The 19640-nt window shown below is 44.4% G+C and overlaps 1 protein-coding gene across 1 annotated transcript; it reads right to left on the bottom strand.

Moving 5' to 3' along the window:
- Positions 1 to 6963: 6963 nt before the first annotated feature.
- Positions 6964 to 15784, bottom strand: LOC140901484 (pepsin B-like). Its single transcript, XM_073320409.1, has 10 exons — positions 15772 to 15784; positions 14234 to 14270; positions 13781 to 13934; positions 13043 to 13160; positions 12126 to 12244; positions 10975 to 11174; positions 10645 to 10767; positions 9886 to 10036; positions 7441 to 7539; positions 6964 to 7116 (listed from the first exon to the last, which is right to left on the bottom strand). Exons 1-10 carry the CDS (start codon positions 15782 to 15784, stop codon positions 6964 to 6966), a joined length of 1167 nt encoding a protein of 388 aa, XP_073176510.1.
- Positions 15785 to 19640: the final 3856 nt, after the last annotated feature.

The following is a 19640-nucleotide window of genomic DNA, read 5'->3' as shown; positions in this document are numbered from 1 at the left end:
GGGAGGAGGGGAGGATGGTTGGCTTAGAGGGAAGTAGAGTGAACCAAGGGGCGGGGGGTTTCATCAAGGAGAAACAAACAGAACTTTCACACCGTAGCCTGGCCAGTCATGAAACTGGTTTTCAAAGCTTCTCTGATGCGCACCGCACCCTCCTGTGCTCTTCTAACCTCCCTGGTGTCTGGCTGTGTGTAACCAGCAGCCAGGCGATTTGCATCAACTTCCCATCCCGCCATAAACGTCTCCCCCTTACTCTCACAGATATTATGGAGCACACAACAAGCAGTAATAACAGTGGGAATATTGGTTTCGCTGCGGTCTAAGCGAGTCAGTAAACTGCGCCAGCGCGCCTTTAAACGTCCAAATGCACATTCTACCACCATTCTGCACTTGCTCAGCCTGTTGTTGAACAGCTCCTGACTACTGTCCAGGCTGCCTGTGTACGGCTTCATGAGCCATGGCATTAAGGGGTAGGCTGGGTCCCCAAGGATACATATAGGCATTTCAACATCCCCAATGGTTATTTTCTGGTCTGGAAATAAAGTCCCTTCCTGCAGCTTTTGAAACAGACCAGAGTTCCTGAAGATGCGAGCATCATGTACCTTTCCCGGCCATCCCACGTTGATGTTGGTGAAATGTCCCTTGTGATCCACCAGAGCTTGCAGCACTATTGAAAAGTACCCCTTGCGGTTTATGTACTCGCTGGCTTGGTGCTCCGGTGCCAAGATAGGGATATGGGTTCCGTCTATGGCCCCATCGCAGTTAGGGAATCCCATTGCAGCAAAGCCATCCACTATGACCTGCACATTTCCCAGGGTCACTACCCTTGATATCAGCAGATCTTTGATTGCGTTGGCTACTTGCATAACAGCAGCCCCCACAGTAGATTTGCCCACTCCAAATTGATTCCTGACTGACCGGTAGCTGTCTGGCATTGCAAGCTTCCACAGGGCTATTGCCACTCGCTTCTCCACTGTGAGGGCTGCTCTCATCTTGGTATTCTTGCGCCTCAGGGCAGGGGAAAGCAAGTCACAAAGTTCCATGAAAGTGCCCTTACGCATGCGAAAGTTTCGCAGCCACTGGGAATCATCCCAGACCTGCAACACTATGCGGTCCCACCAGCCTGTGATTTTTTTCCGGGCCCAGAATTGGCGTTCCACCGTATGAGCCTGCCCCATTAGCACCATGATGCCCACATTGCCAGGGCCCGTGCTTTGAGAAAAGTCTGTGTCCATGTCCTCATCACTCTCGTCACCGCGCTGACGTCGCCTACTCGCCCAGTATCGCTTTGCCAGGTTCTGGTGCTGCATATACTGCTGGATAATGTGTGTGGTGTTTAATGTGCTCCTAATTGCCAAAGTGATCTGAGCGGGCTCCATGCTTGCCGTGGTATGGCGTCTGCACGGAAAAAAGGCGCGGAACGATTGTCTGCCGTTGCCCTGACGGAGGGAGGGGCGACTGACGACATGGCTTACAGGGTTGGCTTACAGAGAATTAAAATCAACAAAGGGGGTGGCTTTGCGAGAAATCGAATGGCCCCCTCAAGGATAGAACTCAAAACCTCAAGGATAGAACTCAAAACTGGGTTTAGCCAGCCGTTGATTTCACAGAGGGAGGAGAAAATGAATACAAAACAAATCTGGTCTATTTCTTGTTTTGAGCCACTTCATCTATCTTTATACATCTTGCCGGCAGCAGACTGTGCAGTACGACAGCTAGCCATCGTCATCTCCTGGGTGCTCTGCAGAAGACGGTGCAGTATGACAACTAGCCATCATCTTCTGCTAGCTGCTGATTAAAAGACAGTGCACTGCCGGTAGGACTCAATCTCCATGAGACGAAACAAGGGAAATGACCTGGCTGAGTCAACTCCCATATTTGCCCAGGCGCTCGGTTAAAAGAGCACCCAGGACTATGTCGATGACGGCTACCAGTCATACTGCACCGTCTGCTGCCAAAAGGCAATGAGCTGCTGCTGTGTAGCAATGCAGTACCACGTCTGCCCGCACCCAGGAGATGTACGGTGATGGTGAGCTGAGCGGGCTCCATGCTTGCCGTGGTATGGCGTCTGCACAGGTAACTCAAGAAAAAAGGCGCAAAACGATTGCCTGCCCTGGCTTTCATGGAGGGAGGGAGGGAACGGGGGCCTGACGATATGTACCCAGAACCAACCGCGACAATGTTTTAGCCCCATCAGGCACTGAGATTTCTACCCAGAATTCAAATGGGCGGCAGAGACTGTGGGAACTGTGGGATAGCCACCCACAGTGCAACGCTCCGGAAGTCGACGGTTGCCTCGGTACTGTGGACACACTCCGCCGACTACACGCACTTAGAGCACTTGTGTGGGGACACACACAATCGACTGTATAAAAAGGCTTTCTACAAAACCGACTTCTATAAATTCGACCTAATTTTGTAGTGTAGACATACCCTCAGACTATCCTAGTGAGAGAAGGCCCATACACAGGCAGACTGTGATTTTGATTCTTTGTTTTTACACCCCTGTAACTAGCTAAGTGATAAAAATACACCTAAATTTTTAAGATATAGGCTTTCACAGGCAGGCCTAAATATCTATATTCTAACATGGTATTGAGTAATTTGCAGCAGGGCCATGATGGCCGGTTGCTTCCTCAGTGGGGAGTAAGGTGTCAGGAAAAAGTCTCTCAGGAGAGCTTCAGAGAACTGCTCCAAAGTACGGTCTATTATCTAGTCTTTTTATAACTTAACAAAACACAATGACCCTCTACTGGATCATCACCTCTCCTAACTTCAGTAAACTACTTATCAACAAACATTCCCAACCATCTTAGTCATAATAAGCTTCTCTATCAAAGGCGCCCAAATTCAAGGTTTTCATCCACTTATTTTCTTTCAGGCTCAATTTGTTGACTCTTTTCTCCTCTCCTCCCATTCTAATTAGCAGAAACTGCAAACCTACAGGTAACTTTGACCTTGCTTCCAGGAGCTCTGCTTATTGAAATTAACCCTTAACTATGTGGTGTTCTGTTTTATTAATTCATGGTGGCTGAATGCACACAATACGGTTGCATGACCAAAATCTGGGGTACACTCCTTCCCCTGCCCTCAAATCCAGGGCAACATTAGCACTCTTTCTCAGTTTTGCTTTGGCACATTCATGCCCTCTGACTAGTTTGTGAAGCACTTTCCTTTCCCAGCCTTCAGACAAGGGAGTTTCCAACTCTCTGCTCCCTATAGATACTGCCACAGCAACACATGCTCCTCAGCATGCCAGCACAACGGGCCAAGATGCTCCCTGGTGGCAAATGGTTGGATCTGAAATGAGGGGCATTGGGAATTGAAACAAAGAACCCCAGCTCACAGCTCTTGCCCTGGCACATTTCTACATCTAAAAGCTTTTCATTCCCTTCCTTGTGCCAAATATAGAGGCTCCGGGACATTTCTCAGTGGTAAAATGATGGGGCCAAATTGGGCTTTCTTGCATCTGTGAAAACTGTGAGTAAAGGAAGCCCACTAACATCAGTGGAATGTTGCTGGTTTTATGCTAGTGTAAATGAAAGCAGGATTTGACCCTTTGGGTCCTTTATGCTGATTGTTTGCATTCAAGCCTGCAGGCTTTGAGGTCACCATGTGCTTCCTTTCCTTCAGACAGAATGGGCTGAAGAAGAATGGGCTGGGAAAGCAACATTTATAGATAGACTCCCAAAGCACTACTAGAATGCAGCTGCTTCTGGGGTGGATGGCAGCAGCTAATTAGCACAGAACACAATACACAACTATGAGGAAAGAGGATATTTTGATCAAGAGGCAGTGGCTAGTGCACCGGGCTGGGACTCAGGAGACCTCTGCATTATTGTCCCAGCTTTGCTACTGATCTGCTGTAAAAATCACTGTGCCTCTGTTTCCCCTCACCCACTTTGTGTATTTAGATGGTCAGCTCTTTGGGGCAGGGACTCTCTCTTCTATGTCCATACAGCACCTAGCACAATAAGACCTCAGTTTCAATTGAGGCCTCTAGATGCTACTGTAATATAAATATTAAATGATAATAAGCAAGTGCTCCAGGGTAAATCCTTAACCTTACAAAAGTGCTCTGGAATCCAATAACTATGGATTATAAAGTCTTATCTAATGGACCCACAGACATAGTAAAACACACACACAATGCTGGAAGGGCTGCATTGCATCTTCCTGGAAATTCTAGTCTAGTCTAAACAGGTTCTTATACCATGCTCATCACCATAATATCAGAGCACCTTCCAGTAGCACACTAAGCGACAACATGGTTTAGACACGAACTGAACTATGCTGTGGACTGTAGTATCTAATCTCTCTCACGCTCTCCTGCCCAGATTCCCCTTCTCCAGTGGTAGACAAAGGCTGATTTGCAAATGCAGCATTCGCGAGCAAGGCAACCTCTGGTGGACGATGGTATTTCAGTGGACAGTTCCCCACACCCATCAGCTTCATCACATGAGAGAACCCTCATCCGTCCTGAGTCCTCAGCCATCCTGGCAGCTCTTCTGCCGGTCTGGGCTGCACCTCCGAATACTGATCCCACTGAAGTCGATGGCGGAACTCCCACAGACTTCAGTGGGAGCAGGTTTCGCACAGCTGCTGTCTGTGTTTTTTTCCTAGTCCGTCACCTCTCTAAGGCTGAGTTTGTGTTTCCATATTAGGTTCTGCACTGGCAACATGTGAAATAGTAACCAGCCTTTGGCAGAACTAAAGCTACTTAAGTGCAGTCATGGGAAATCAGGAACTCCATGTACTAGGGCTGTTGATTAATCGCAGTTAACTCATGTGGTTAACTCAAAAAAATTAATTGCGGTTAATCGCAGTTTTAACCACATTGTTAAACAATAGAATACCATTTGAAATTTACTAAAAAAAATGTGGATGTTTTTCTACATTTTCAAATATATTGGTTCCAATTTCAACACAGAATACAAAGTGTACACTGCTCACTTTATATTATTTTTTATTACAAATATTTGCACTGTAAAAATGATAAAAGAAATAGTATTTTTCAATTCACCTCATACAAGTACTGTAGCGCAATCTCTTAATCATGAAAGTGCAACTTTCAAATGTAGGTTTTTTTCTTACATAACTGCACTCAAAAACAAAACAATGTAAAACTTTAGAGCCTACAAATCCACTCAGTCCTACTTCTTGTTCAGTCAATTGCTAAGACAAACAAGTTTGTTTATATTTGCAGGAGATAATGCTGCTCACTTCTTATTTAAAATGTCGCCAGAAAGCAAGAACAGGCATTTGCATAGGACTTTTGTAGACAGCATTGCAAAGTATTTATGTGCAAGATATGCTAAACATTCATATGTCCCTTCCTGCTTCGGCCACCATTCCAGAGGACATGCTTCCATGCTGATGAGGCTCATTAAAAAAATAACGCATTAATTACATTTGTGAATGAACTCCTTTGGGGAAAATTGTATGTCTCCAGCTCTATTTTACCACACTCTGCCACGTATTTCATGTTATAGCAGTCTCAGATGATGATTCAGCACAAATTGTTCATTTTAAGAATACTTTCCCTGCAGATCTGACAAAACGCAAAGAAGGCACCAATGTGAGATTTCTAAAGATAGCTACAGCACTCAACCCAAGCTTTAAGAATCTGAAGTGCCTTCCAAAATCTGAGAGGGATGAGGTTTGGAGCATGCTTTCAGAAGTCTTAAAAGAGCAACACTCTGATGCGGAAACTACAGAACCCGAACCACCAAAAAAGAAAATCAAGTCACTTGCACATCAAGTCACATCAATCACTCTGCAAGTGGCATCTGACTCAGATGATGAAAATGAACATGCATCAGTCCGCATTGCTTTGGATTGTTATCAGGCAGAACCCCGTCATCAGCATGGACGCATGTCCCCTGCAATGGTGGTTGAAGCATGAAGGGACATATGAATCTTTAGCACATCTGGCATGTAAATATCTTGTGACTCTGGCTACAACACAGCCATGTGAATGCCTGTTCTTATTTTCAGGTGACATTGTAAACAAGAAATGGGCAGCATAAATCACAATTAATTTTTTAATTGCTTGAGAGCCCTACCATGTACTATTCCACTGGTTAGGGTAGTCTTGGATAGGAACAGAGCCAGCACCTCAGGACATCTATGTGATGGTAATAGCATGTAAATACAGAGCACAAACAGGATCTCTACCTTCTTCACAGCAACCACATTTTGGCGTGCTATCCCCATCCCATCTGAGAATCTCAAAGCTTATTGCCAACATCAGGGGATGAAGCTGCCCACATCCCCTTGCCAGCTAGTCAAGCATCAGCATCTCCATTACAGCTGTGCAAAGAAAGGTCATTCTGTGCTACAGAAGATTTCCTAATAGAAACAAAAGGGGGATTTAATCCATTGTTCTCAAAGGGAGCTGCTATGTGCTTAGCTGTTTTGAAATTGGGGCAGAAATGGATCACCGAGAGGTTAATTTCCTCCTTTATACCTAGGTAGCAATTGGTGTGTGTTAATAAGGTTGTGATACCACAAACAAACAGCTGGGCTCATTCTTCACTCAACAAACTCCAAAGGCAACAAAAAGCAATTTGACTCTTTGCAGTTTATTCACAATAATACATCTGGAGAGCACTGATTGTTACCCACAAGCCAAAAGCAAGCTAAGGCTGTATGAATCATAGAATATCATGGTTGGAAGGGACCACAGGAGGTCATCTAGTCCAACCCCCTGCTCAAAGCAAGAACAATCCCCAATTTTTGCTCCAGATCCCTAAATGTACCCCTCAAGGATTGAACTCACAACCCTGGGTTTAGCAGGCCAATGCTCAGACCCCTGAGCTATCCCTCCCCTGCTTGTATGCAAGGTACATTAAGAATGATTCAATCTGTCCATATGAACTCAGTCTGATCCCAACAGTGTCTGGGAGAGAAGCTTTAGACAGGAAAGGGAATGCCTTCATCTGGTTCTGGTGAGGCCTGGTTTGGCTAGGCTAATGGGGCAAAGCCCACTCTGTTGTTAGCCATATCAAAGACAGAATAATATTCCCTAAGGAAGATGTTACCCAGGATCCAGACCGGCTGCTCATTCTGAGAAGATACATAAGTGGTCTCAACCGCAACTCTGCAGTAGCCATTGTTCTGTAAGGGGGAAAAAGAGATAGACACGTCTGTAGGGATGTATAAGCTGCACTCTGACACGCCAGTGGCATTTTTAAGAGCTTTGCAATGTTTCTGATGGGAGCAGGAGCAGGCCCCCATAAGCTCGCATTGTGGGAACACAAACACCCCATCGGTTTTTGAGTGCTGTTAGAAATGACAGGCAAACAGAGCTGCAATGTGGTGGGATGGAGCGGGAAAGGTCTCTGTCTTTGCACAGAAGCTCTGACTCCCTGTCTGACACCTGTGCATGGTTCATTGTCTCTGTAAGATAGAAGTTGGTTTTGCCTTTAAAGTGATACATACATTGAGGACGTAGACGGAGGGAGGCAGCGGGAACTGGGATCCATTAATGATGAAGGTGGTGGTCGGCACGTTCTGGACGTTGCTGCCACTAGCCATGTACTGTGAAAGAAAAGAACAAGAGGGGGTTGAGACAGTTACAACCTAGAGCAGAGGCTGCTCCCAACAGAGGAGAATGGCCACTATACAGCATCTACCATTCCACCCAACTGAGGGCAGAAATTAGAGCTGGGAGAATTGTTTTGCTGAAAAATGGACCAAAACTATTCATGAACTTGATCTGATCGTTTCAGCTGGGGAAAGTTTTCTCAGGGCCAGGAAACCATGTGCCAGAGCTCACACATGTGTTCCCTCTTTATAACCTTTGGTGAGGGCCCTTTCCTGGGAGGTGGGAAATCTACATTAAGATCCCCACCCTGTAGCAGGGACTTGAACTCAGATCTCCCCTGTGCCAAGTGAGTGCTCTAACCACTAGTCTATTGCAAGGTGTGTTTCTCTCAGTCTCTCCTGTTGAAGCTGTTCCGTTTCAACATGAGAATCCAGGCAGAGAATGATTTAAATCCACACTTCTTACCCATCAGATGAGCGTCAATAGAGGATTCGCACTCATTCACTCTCTCTCTCTCTTTGGCACTATAAATATTTAAGCATTTATACGAAGTGGAACAGCTTCAACAGAAGCAATTGAGAGCAACCCAGCCCTGTCAGCCTGTGACTTGACTCACCCCTATACTAAACTAGCCTTGAGTGAAACTCAGGGATTTCACCACTAAAATTGAGAAAAAATTATTCCAGTGCTTAAAGCATCCCCACCTCAGGAATGCCTCTAACCAGAGTTATAACACCAAGGGCTGTAAAATAGAGACACCCAAGTGTTGGGAAGTTTTAGGGGGGATACAGAGAAACCCCAACAAATGGTAAAATAGATCAGATAAGCTCTGACCAGAGAATTTATGCTGACCATCTGCACAAACAAAGAAAGTCATAAATAAGTTACAATTCGGGTATGAAAGATAAAGCACAAAAAAGATTTGAGCAGGGAGGAGGAAACATAGGCGCCAGTGCACAATAGGTTAAATTTTTCTGCCTAGGGGGATCGTATAATGTAATAGGATTAGTGAAGTTAAAGGCGGTCACTAGTTTTACCTATATAATGCAAATAAAAAGCCATGCTCTTTGGGAACCATCTCCAGAGCTAGAACTCAGACCCCTCTGCATGACCATGACGTGCAGAGGCATCAACCGGCACCCCCAGGCAAGGGAACCCTGAAGGGGTGAAGTTTGTCTGTATATTGGGAGTGGTAAGCATAAGAGATTGGTTTGGCGTATGTGTTCTCTGTACGTTGCTAATAAATAGATGTTCAGAGCACAGCTGTGTAAGGCTTTTCACTGGGAAAAGATCCTGCGGACCCATATGGCCCTGAGCACCGTGGGTAAGGGCAGGTACTTAAATTGACCAGGTTTTCCTTGAGCCCTGTGAGTAAGGGTAGGTGCTTTACAACTTAAGCCCTTGGTAGGGAAAAGGTGGACTACCTAAATGAACCGGATCACGTCTTGAGCCCTCAGTAGCGTATAGCGTATAGCGCCCTAGATTTATATATATATAAACTATATATATAAATATATTTATATATATATACGCTATATATATAGCGTATAGCGCCCTAGATTTTTGCAGGTAACAGCCCAGAATAGCCTGACCCTGGCGGTTAGAGCACTCCCCTGGGAGAGAGGAAGATCTGAATTCAAGTCCCTACTCCAGAGCAGTGATTCAGACCTGGGGCTCTCCCATTCCCTAACCATGGGGCTATAGCTTATCAAGGGAAACACTCACACCAGGTATGATGGCCTGACATTAACTCTTCCAATCTGCTGAAAAAATTAACCTTTTTTGGAACAGAACCAAATATTTCCCCCGAATTTTTGGTTGGCTGGAGAAACTGCAAAACCAGTTAGTCACACAGCTCTAGTAGAAACCCCTCTGCAGCACTCTGCCATTACATGGGCAGCAATTCACCAGCCTCACACACGCTCTTCTGTCTGATGGGTGACCACCTGCAAGGTTACGCCCAACCGGCCTGCTTCAAATCTCATGCTGACTTTACACTGGGCCAGCTCTTCAGAGTGTGTAAGTCAACGTCGCTCCAGAGCTATGCCCATTTACACCAACTAATGATCTGGCCCACTGACTTGGGCAGAATTGCTTCTGATTTACACTGGGAAAAGGGGGATCAGAAGCTCTCCCCCCAAACTCAGGGGAGACTTTCTGTTTCCCCAGATGGAGTTAGTGCTGTCACCACCTCTGGTTTAAACCGCTGAGCTCCTCTAGGAATCCTTGTCTGATCACCCAAAAACCCATCAGTCTCATCTTATGTCTTGGATTCCTCGTGTCAGGCACTGCAAGATCCCTCACAGATGTCCTCGGCAGTGTGGCCAGGCACCTCTAGCTCCTCCCTCTCCGTTGGATTCCTGAGCACCCACAGCCTCCAGGAAGTCCCCCATGTACTGCTCTTGGATGGTGAGCAGAAACGTCCCGGTGTCCACAATGCCCTGGCAGCCTTGGCTGCACCAGCCAGTCGCCTGCTGTCCAATAGCAAACCTAAGGAGGGAAGGCCAAGAGACTTCACTGTGCACGTCTGTCAGCCACGAGAATGCCTCTGATGCAGGCTGAGCCAAGAGCACAAGGCTTCAGATATTCCGTAACGTGCAGTTCAGAGACCCATATTCTACAGAGCCAAGCTCTGCCACTGGCCCCGATTCAGCAAAGGACGGCAGCACACGCTTAACTTTCAGTGCGGGCTTAACTCCCTCTCTCTTCAGCAAAGCACTTAAGCACTTAAGCATCAGGACTTCAGGATATGTTTAAAGATAATGCTTAAGATCTTTGCTGAATTGGGGCCTATAATAGGCGGTTTTAGCAGTACTTGAACCAAAACCCTGGATCCAAAGTCTTTTGAGAGAGTGTCTGAAATCTAGACCCAACCTTTATCCTGGGCCAAGATCAGATCTTGTGTAAGTAATAATCTCTCTAGGCTAGCTAGAGAAGGACACAGAATTCCTTCTTTTTTCAGCCTCTGGCACAGAAAAGTTGAGTTCACAAAAGGCAGCTGACTTCATTAATTACAGCTGGAAAGGCTGCCCATGGACAACCAGGAAGAAAGGCTCACACCCATGTTAATAAAGGGGGAGATTGCAAACAAAACTTACTCCTCAATACCAATCTTCCAGTAAACTTCTTGGGTAACAGGAACCCAGGTAATCTGGCCAGAGAACAGCTGGATATCAATGCCTCCCAAGATGACTTCCCCTCCGTAATCATACGTTGGTTGCCTGGAAACACAAATAGTTAAAATATCAGACAAATAGTTAAAATATCAGATTCTGACCTCTGGAGCATGGGGCATAAAATACATGTGGATGGGGGGCCGGGTGATGGATCGACAGTAAGAAACCAGACTAAGGGGTAAATATATGGTGAGAGAGAGAGATGGAAATATAGACCTAAAATATATAGGAGAGGTGAGAGAGAGATCTTACCGTGAGAAATAGAAACTGAAGGTGGGTTCAGTAAGCTGGCCCTGCTGCAGCATCTCCTGCATAAGTGTGTTGTACCCCGGTATGGTTACAGGAGGATAAGCCATTCCCAAAATCCCATCAAAATATGTGTAATAGAAGGGGCTGCTAGGCTCATCCTGACTCAGACCAAATTCCTGGTGTTCAATGGTGATGTTCTGGATCTACCAGGGAAGAAAATCATTGGCCGTGGCGAGAATTTTATCCTAAATGTTGACAATGAAAACAAGTAACCATTTCATTCTCAAGGGTGGCTGACGCTCAAGACAGTCTGATAAAGCACATCATTAGGGTTAGATCTGATGCTTCTCTAAGCAGCTGCATATGCTCCATATGGGGTGGGAGTCAGTTGAGGACAGTGTCTCAATCAGAGAAGAAAATTCAAGGCACAGCAAAATCGGGAAAAAAAACATAGCCATAGAATTTGTGCCTAGTAATGGTCAGTATAGCTAGCATTATTCCTAACTGACCTATGCACTGGTTAACTCGAGGCTTGTCTACACAAGAAAGGTGCACGAGTTTAACTTAAATCACTTTTTAAACCAGTTCAGCTAAACTGGTGCAAACTCCTGTATAGAAGTTTTTCTCTCGGTTTAAGAGTGGCTTTATGTCACTTTGCTTAACGAAGCTAACCCACTCTTATGTTCCCGATCAACTTTAATGACACCAAAATAAGCCACTCAAAACAACACAAGGGCATCCACACGGGGGTTTGCGCGGATTTAACTTAATCGGTTTAAATTCACACCTTAAGTCAAAATTGGTGCAAGTTTCTCATGTACACAAGCCCTTATTATGTCCTGTATTAACAGGGTCTAATTAACAACATAAAAATCAAATGTACAGGACCAAATTCACTGCTGCTGTCATAACTCTGAGGCCAGTGGAATTTACCTCATAAAGTGTCCTCAGATAAATGTTTCCAAGCCCACTGCAGTTAAACTAGAAAGATGTATCACCTATTCCTGCTGCTATGTGGGGTACACGCTTCAGTAAGTTGCATTCAAGACAAGACATTACTAACCACAACCCCATTAATCCCAGTGACGTCCGATGATGCCAGAGACACAGCTCTAATGACAACGCGTGATGGGAGTGGCGCAAATTTCACTTACTGTCACTGTGTTATAACCTAAAACCACAGTCAGGTCTCCAAACCCATAGTCCAGGGTGTAGGTCACTCCAATGTCGGGAAAGGTGGGTGACTGGCTGGGGTTGAACCTTGCATGATTGGCTAGATTAAAAACAAGATTGCAACATCATGGTCATTCTCTTTGGTGGCTGCAATGTGATTTGAGCCAGTCCCACTGCGGACTGAGTGCCCTGACGAGGCAGCATTTCCCAACAGCTGACTTCCCGTGGAGTGAAATGACCAGACAGCAAATGTGAAAAATCGGGACAAGGGGTGGGGGGGCAATAGAAGCCCGTATAAGAAAAAGACCCAAAAATCGGGACTGTCCCTATAAAATCAAGACATCTGGTCACCCTAGAAAGAACAGGGCCAAGAGTCAGCCTGGGAGTTTTGATATGACTTTTTTTAATGCCCATCTTTTTTATTTACCTACCTTGTACCCGAAACCATAACCTTTAAGAATTATGGGCCAGATCCTCAACTGGTGTAAATAAGTGTCGCTCTACTGAAGCCAATTTATACCAGCTAAAGCTCTGGGTAATAGTTTTGCCATTCATAACATTTGTTGCCTCCCAGCATGACTGCTTAAACTTTAGTATACACACTACAGTATTCTACAGTGCAGTATCTCAGCTGTAGAGTTTTGGACTACTATTTTACAATATTGTAGTACCTTTTTATAAGGAAAGAGTGATCCATACCATATTCAGGGCTTAGAAAAGAGCTCTAGGAGACTAGCCGATACCTTAGTATGACATTCACAAATACTGTCTGAGAGGATCATTTTTGGTTTGCAAGATGCTATATCTTCTTGCCTAGTTGGAATTGGACTCCGCTTCTCAGGAGCCATGCACACAGGACATGCATCTACTGAATATTAAACAGCTGAGCAGTACTCACTGCAGGTTTGGCTCTGGCAGTATGTAGAGGGCACCCACAGGTTGGAGGAGCCAGTGTCGAAGAGAACCAGGAAGTTCTGGGGCGGAGTTCCAATGCTGATCTCTCCAAAGTAGAAGGACTGCAAAAGAGAGAAGATGTGTGGGCAGGTGGATTCCTTTGTGTTCTTAATCATTTTCCAACAGTTTGACTTCTCTAGCATCTTCCATTTGAAGATGCCAAAGGTCTTTACAGCCTTAAAGGAATTAAGCTCCACAGGGGTGTTCCATTATTTTGCATACGGGGGAATCGAGGTATGAAGAAGAGAAGTGACTTGCCCAATTCACCCAGCAAGTCAGTCGCAGAGCCAGGAACAGAACTGTGACTTCTTGACTCCCAGTCCTGCACTATAACCATAAGCCCAGTCTCTGGAGAAGACACACGATGTATCCCAGGGAATACACAGCAAACATTTGGGAATGATAAATTGGGGGGTGGGAGGGGACAGGGCAACCTAGACTCTGCTTTTTCTCCAAACAGAAATATAATTCGAAGCAGAACTTGTGTGTTCATTGTATTCCGTGAGATTTTTTTCATCCAAACCACTTCAAAATAGTTACAGATTTCCAAGGATTGAAAAGAGGGATCCATTGACTTGTGACCACAGAAGTACATAGACTGACTAGGTAATAAGGTAGGAAAGAAGGCTAGCAAGACTACATAAAGAAAGAAGACAGACGGAGAGAAAGCCTTAATACTCACATCCAGATAGTTGGCTATTGGTACATAGGCGACATTGTAATTATTGAAGTGGTACTTCCTGGCAGGATCAACTTTGTGATGCTTCAGAAAATCCTCCAGAACTCCTTTCTCCTTCATCACCTCTCGCATAGACTTTCCTTTCTTCAGAGTGACTCTGCACAGAAAAAGAGCAGCTCAGGAAATGGTTCATCCTCCCAAGTATCTCTCATGTTGTTCCCCTCTGTATCCTGCCATAATGCTGTTCCTTCCTCATACAGCTCAGTGTGTTACCACCCAAAGTGGGAACGCCTGAGCAGAGGCAGAAATAGATTTACAAATATCATACAATTAGTAGTACTTTGTAAGGAACATAAGGACATGACTTAACAGAATACAGAAATGCTGATCTATTTACTATGTGGGTACTTCTACGCACTCCTCACTACAATATCTGTTCTGGAATACTCTACTCACTTCACCAGCCCTTCTGAGAGCCAGGATGAGCCACTTCCTGGTGCTGGATTTCTCCATCAACTAGCTCCTGATCCTAACACGTTGGTCACTGCCACAAAACTAGGCTGACACATCTGATCAACAGCCCCTATTTTTATATCCTGGGCACTGCCCCCTGCTCCATTATCTGCTGGCACCCAAATTTCCATATCACAGAGCTCACCCAGCGTCTACACTTGGTGTATTTTATTTCTCCATGAAGTATGAAGACATTTGTTTCTTTTGTCGGGTGCTGAGATTGTAAAGCAATTAGCACTGTTGGCTGCAAGATCAAACCATTAAGATCTGCTCAGAAGCAAACCTCTGCTCACAGCAAAAGAAAGGTGTTGTCAAAATGTCACCACACTGGTGCGTTATCTGTTTTCTTCAAAACTTCCTTGCCAAAAATGAAGAAATCCGCCGCTGGCTGCAATGAATGGAAATTTGATACAGTTATCTCTTTTTGACCCTAGTGGTTAGCCAAAATTCAAGGCCTAGCTGATTGTTTTGCTTAGGAGAAGAAAGTCACGTTGGAGTCAGGTAGTTCTTTGATGCAATCTGGTTCACTTACAAAGACTATACGAAGTCCTGTTTCCCTGAAAACAACAGGAATCAAACATCAGGAGACAGTTTCTTTGCTCACAGTTCCAAGCCCCTTTCTAGCTAGCACTTAGCCCCAAAATCTCCCTCTTTCTAGGCTCTGTCTCAGAGCCATGCTCCCAGGCCTTTTCTGAATTTGTTTCTGTGGTGTTTCTCTTCTTCCCTCACACGCATAGACACACCGCTCCAGTCCAATCGATCCCCTGGTCCTGAATTTATCAGATCACAGTTAGAGCTGTGTGAATAACTGATTTGTTTTTTAAATCATTGGAAGTACCAAAAAAAAAATATTTTGGGCCAAAGTGCCTTGTTCAACCCAAAACAAAGCCTTTGGTTTTGCTTTTGAGCTTTTTAATAAATAAAAAACAAACGAACAAACTAGGAGTACATTTCTAAACAAAATTTGTTGTGAATTGCTCAGAAAGTTTCATTTATAAAATGTCATAACTAAACACTCGTTTGTTTGTTTTTTCAACTGAAACAATTTGGTGAGTTTGAAACAAATTTTCAAAACGTTTTGGCTGAAACAAATCTGCATTTTTCCTGGAAAATTTTCAGCCGAAAAATTCTGCCCTGCTGTGATCGCAACAGAACTCCCTTTGGGCCTCAGAGCTGGCTCCTACTCCAGTCTTGCCTGTGGTTTTGCTTTGGGTGGAGGCTTCTATTATTTCAAGTATTTATGCCTTAAAGGAGTTCCATCCTGAATTACATTTATCCTGAATGAATGGCCGCTGTTATGCCTACCAGCTTCAAAGAGGTTTAACCCAACCCATAGCAATCCTCATGGTGGAGCTGAGTAGTTATATGAGCTAGATTCTGCTCTCACTTGTGTAAATCTAGGCCATCTCGATGCTACCACATGTCGGCAAAACTTACGTTGCTCAGGGGTGTGAAAAAAGCACACAATCCTGGTGACATACGTTTCACCGGCATGAATAGTAGTCCCACCAACATAGCTACCGCCGCTCATTGGAGGTGATTTAATTATGTTGATGGGGAAGCTCTCTCGCGCTGGCATAGAGCAGCTACACAAGAAATCTTGGTACAGCTCTGCTGCTGTAAAGTCTTTCATATAGACATAGCCCTACAATAGAATTGGTCGGTTCATTTTTTTCTTCCTGTAAAAAATTTCCATGTACATGGAAACATTTTATTTCCATCAACATTTCTTCGACTTTCTTAAAAAAACACCCAAACTTTTAAATATTTCAATTTAAAGGTGTTTCGGGGTTAAAATAAAAAAATTTCAAAGAAATCCAAATTTTTGAGGGAGACGTTTTCCATTTTTGTCAAACCACCATTTGTTATTAGTAAAAAACAAGAGATAAAAAATTTTCAACCAGCTCTGGTCTGGCGTAACAGATGTTGTCTTCACGGGAAGCCCTGGTCTTCGCTAGGAGAGAAGGTGAGTTCTTAGCTCATCCTAGCTAGCATGTGGTGACTAACTGAGGTAAAATCCCAGGGAAAATAGTTTTAACCCTTGGCTCCCCCATAGCCTTCACCTCGAGACTTGCTCACTGTGACCGGAGTCTCAGGGGAGCCACCTAAGATCACTCAATTGGGGTGAACTGCAACGAATGGGGCAGGCAATCCCCAAAGCTGGTGGATATTCCAATACTTAGATTTACCAAAACAGCTTCTATAATACCCCACTGGTTACCCAGAAGCCAGCAACACAGTTCCCTTGAAGTAACCCAGCGTTCAGCCTCCACCCAGACACCCAAGTCAAATATGATGAGGATTACTGAAAATCTTATTCATCATATAAAAAAGTTCTACCAATCAAAGGATCGGACACATGACCTCCCAGATTAATGAATATTCCAGACCTTACCCAAATACACGCTTACAGCCAATCCTTATTAACTAAACTAAAATTTATTTAAAAAGAAAAGAGCAAGAGTATTGGTTAAAAGATCAGTATACAAACAGACAGGAGTACAGTTCTGAGCTCAGATTCATAGAGCTTTGTAGCTGAAAAGAGTGCTTTCTGAAATAGTCCATAGGTTATAGTCCAATGTCCATATTCAGGGTGAAGGACTGGAGATCTCAGCCTTGTGGCTTAAGCTTCCCCTGCATGAAACATCAAGCAGATCTGAGATAAAATGAATTAGGACACAAGGCATCTTTATACAGTTTCAGGCCTTCTTGTGGCAGCTCCGAGTCCTTTGGTGAGCAACAGACAATTATGGGGACTTTTGAAGTAGATCCATTTCCTAAGCATCACCAGTAATTAGCTATATGGATTAACAGAAGGCAATTGCCCGTTTTCCATCATTCTCAGGTGATTTGCTATACATTTCAAAGAGACAAACACGGTGATGTTACTATGTTTACAATTCATCTAAATATTAATATATCCTTTTGATCTCTGAATCAATAGCTATAGTGACAGACAGGAACTGTCTGTTTACATGCTAGCATCAAACAAAATATGAGTCCACACATACAATTAGTAATTTGTAAGAATATAGGTTTTCATTTCAAAGTTCTAGCCTATCTACCATGGAATGGCCTTAATTACCATTTACATACTGTTCTAACATCTCTCTAATGGTTGACTTTGGGTCAATTATCCTGCAGGATGCTTATCCCTTTCTGGGCATACATCACACTTTGTATAAGATTTGTTGCAATTAAATAACAGTGGTAGCAACAATGATTTGCATGATCATATTTTAATTAGATAACATCACACTCCCACACATGAAAACCACACATTGCCTTGTCTCCACTAGGACTGTACCTCATGTTAGTTACCATGTGTTAGCTAACCTGAGGTAAGAACATATCATCTTTTCAAGTGAGCAAATCACAACAACTGGTGATGAAGATGGGTCCCTCATCCTGGGGTTCCCTCAACACAGGGACTGGTAGTGACCTGCTCATGGAGATAAAAAATTAATTTAAAAATGTTTGGATGTCTGGGGGACATTTATTTGTTTGATTGTTCAGTAGAGGGCTGAGCCAACCATAGTGCGAGACCGGAACAGTGCACCAGAGCCAACGATATCCAGGAGAAAAAAAGGTTGGTGGTTTTACTGAGCGTAATGGCAACTAAAACCCGTAACTTGCTGCCCAGCCTTACTCCTGTTAAGCCAACCGATGAAAGATTTGCTGAGATCATGGAAATTCTGTTAAGTCTCTGCTCCTCAATGCTTCCAAAAGCAAATATAAAAGACAAAGACAAAAATGGTGCTTAATAATGGGAGCTCATCCACTAACCTTTTGTGATACGGCCAAAAGGTAGAGGAAGAGCTGCGGCAGCTACAGGATGCTGAAATTGTATCCAAGGTTAACTGCAGTGAATGGAGCCCCCTTATAGCATCAGTAGGAAAAGAATGGGGCTGTCCGTATTTATGGTGATTTCAAGGTAACACACATGAAAGTAAAACTTCACCAGGGGGCAATGCCTACATTTTTTCAAGCTCATCCACTACCATTTGCAATACAGCCGGGGACAGAGACACACTTACCGGGCTCTGGAAATCTATCCAAGGTTAACTGGAGTGAATGCAGTGAATGGCCATTTCCAGGATCCCATAAAGCCAGTATTGCACGTGGATCAGTGTACTTTACATGGGAGAGAGATGATTTTTGCCTCATCAGTTGGGAAGAGCATTTCTCCATGATCAACCTCGCCCACCCCTATCTCCAAATTCACACACATAAAGGCTTACTCCAATATAACAGGCTAGTGTTTGGAATAGTTTGTGCACCTGCCATTTGGCAGTGAGCCGTGGGCTGGGTACGATAGGGCATTCCTGGCACTCGGTTTTACTAAGACGATATACTAGTCCTGGCGATAGTTATGAAGAGCATTTTGAGACTCTCCAAAAGGTATTTGTGAGGTTGGCTGTGCAGGGGCTTAGAGCAAACAAGGGGAAATGTGAACTTTTCAAAGAGTTACTTACATCTTGTGGCCACACCACTGACCAAGAAGGATTACATAAATCACAAGAGAAAGCTGAAACTGTCCTTAGCACGACCCAGCCACAAAACATGCCCTGTGGTTACATTCCTTCTGGGGCCTGGTCATTTAGTACCATAGGTTCTTACTAAAGCTGGTGGGAAATTATTTGTCTGAACCATTTCCCAAGCAAAACGCCCTGTTTTGCAAAATCATGGGAAATTTTCAGGTTTTGCCAAAAAAAAAAAAAAAAAGTCAACTCCCTGTCAAGAAAATCAAAGTGACAGCTCCCCGGCAGGCAGGCAGGCTGGGACACTCTTGTCAATTTTATTTCATCCTGCCTGCAGCTGGAGGGGGCATGGAGGCTGAGCACCCAGGCTTTCTGCCCCTCCAGCCCCAGAGCTGGGTGGGGAGGCAAAGCTGCAGTCAGGATCCTTGTCTTCTATTGCTGAAGCCACTGGAATCCTGCCAGAGCAGCACCATACCCATGGAGCTTGTCTTTGTCTATCTGCATGCAGTTAGTAAACCTGGTTCTTTGGAACCCAGTCGGGGCTGTGTGGTTTCCACATATTCTTAACATTGTGAAGAGAGCAAAGACACAACCGTCATGTTCCAATGTGACTTAATTTTCCAGCAAGGAGCAGCCTGGTGTTAAATTATTCTAGGTTATGTGGGTGTAGCGGAGATAAAAATCCTCTCTTCAGAGTTCAAAGTGCTTTCACAAATGTCAAAAGAGGAAGCGGCAGGTTTGCCAACCCTCCAGGATCATCCCAGAGTCTCCAGGAATTAAAGATGAATCTTTAAGTAAAGATTATGTTCAGGAAGATGTCCAGCCAAAACTGGCAACCCTAGGAGGCTGTGAGGGTAAATTAAGTAAGG

Source organism: Lepidochelys kempii, chromosome 21 (genome assembly GCF_965140265.1).
Source record: "Lepidochelys kempii isolate rLepKem1 chromosome 21, rLepKem1.hap2, whole genome shotgun sequence".
In the NCBI taxonomy this organism is placed as follows: domain Eukaryota; kingdom Metazoa; phylum Chordata; order Testudines; family Cheloniidae; genus Lepidochelys; species Lepidochelys kempii.
This window is presented reverse-complemented; position numbering and strand designations above follow the sequence as displayed.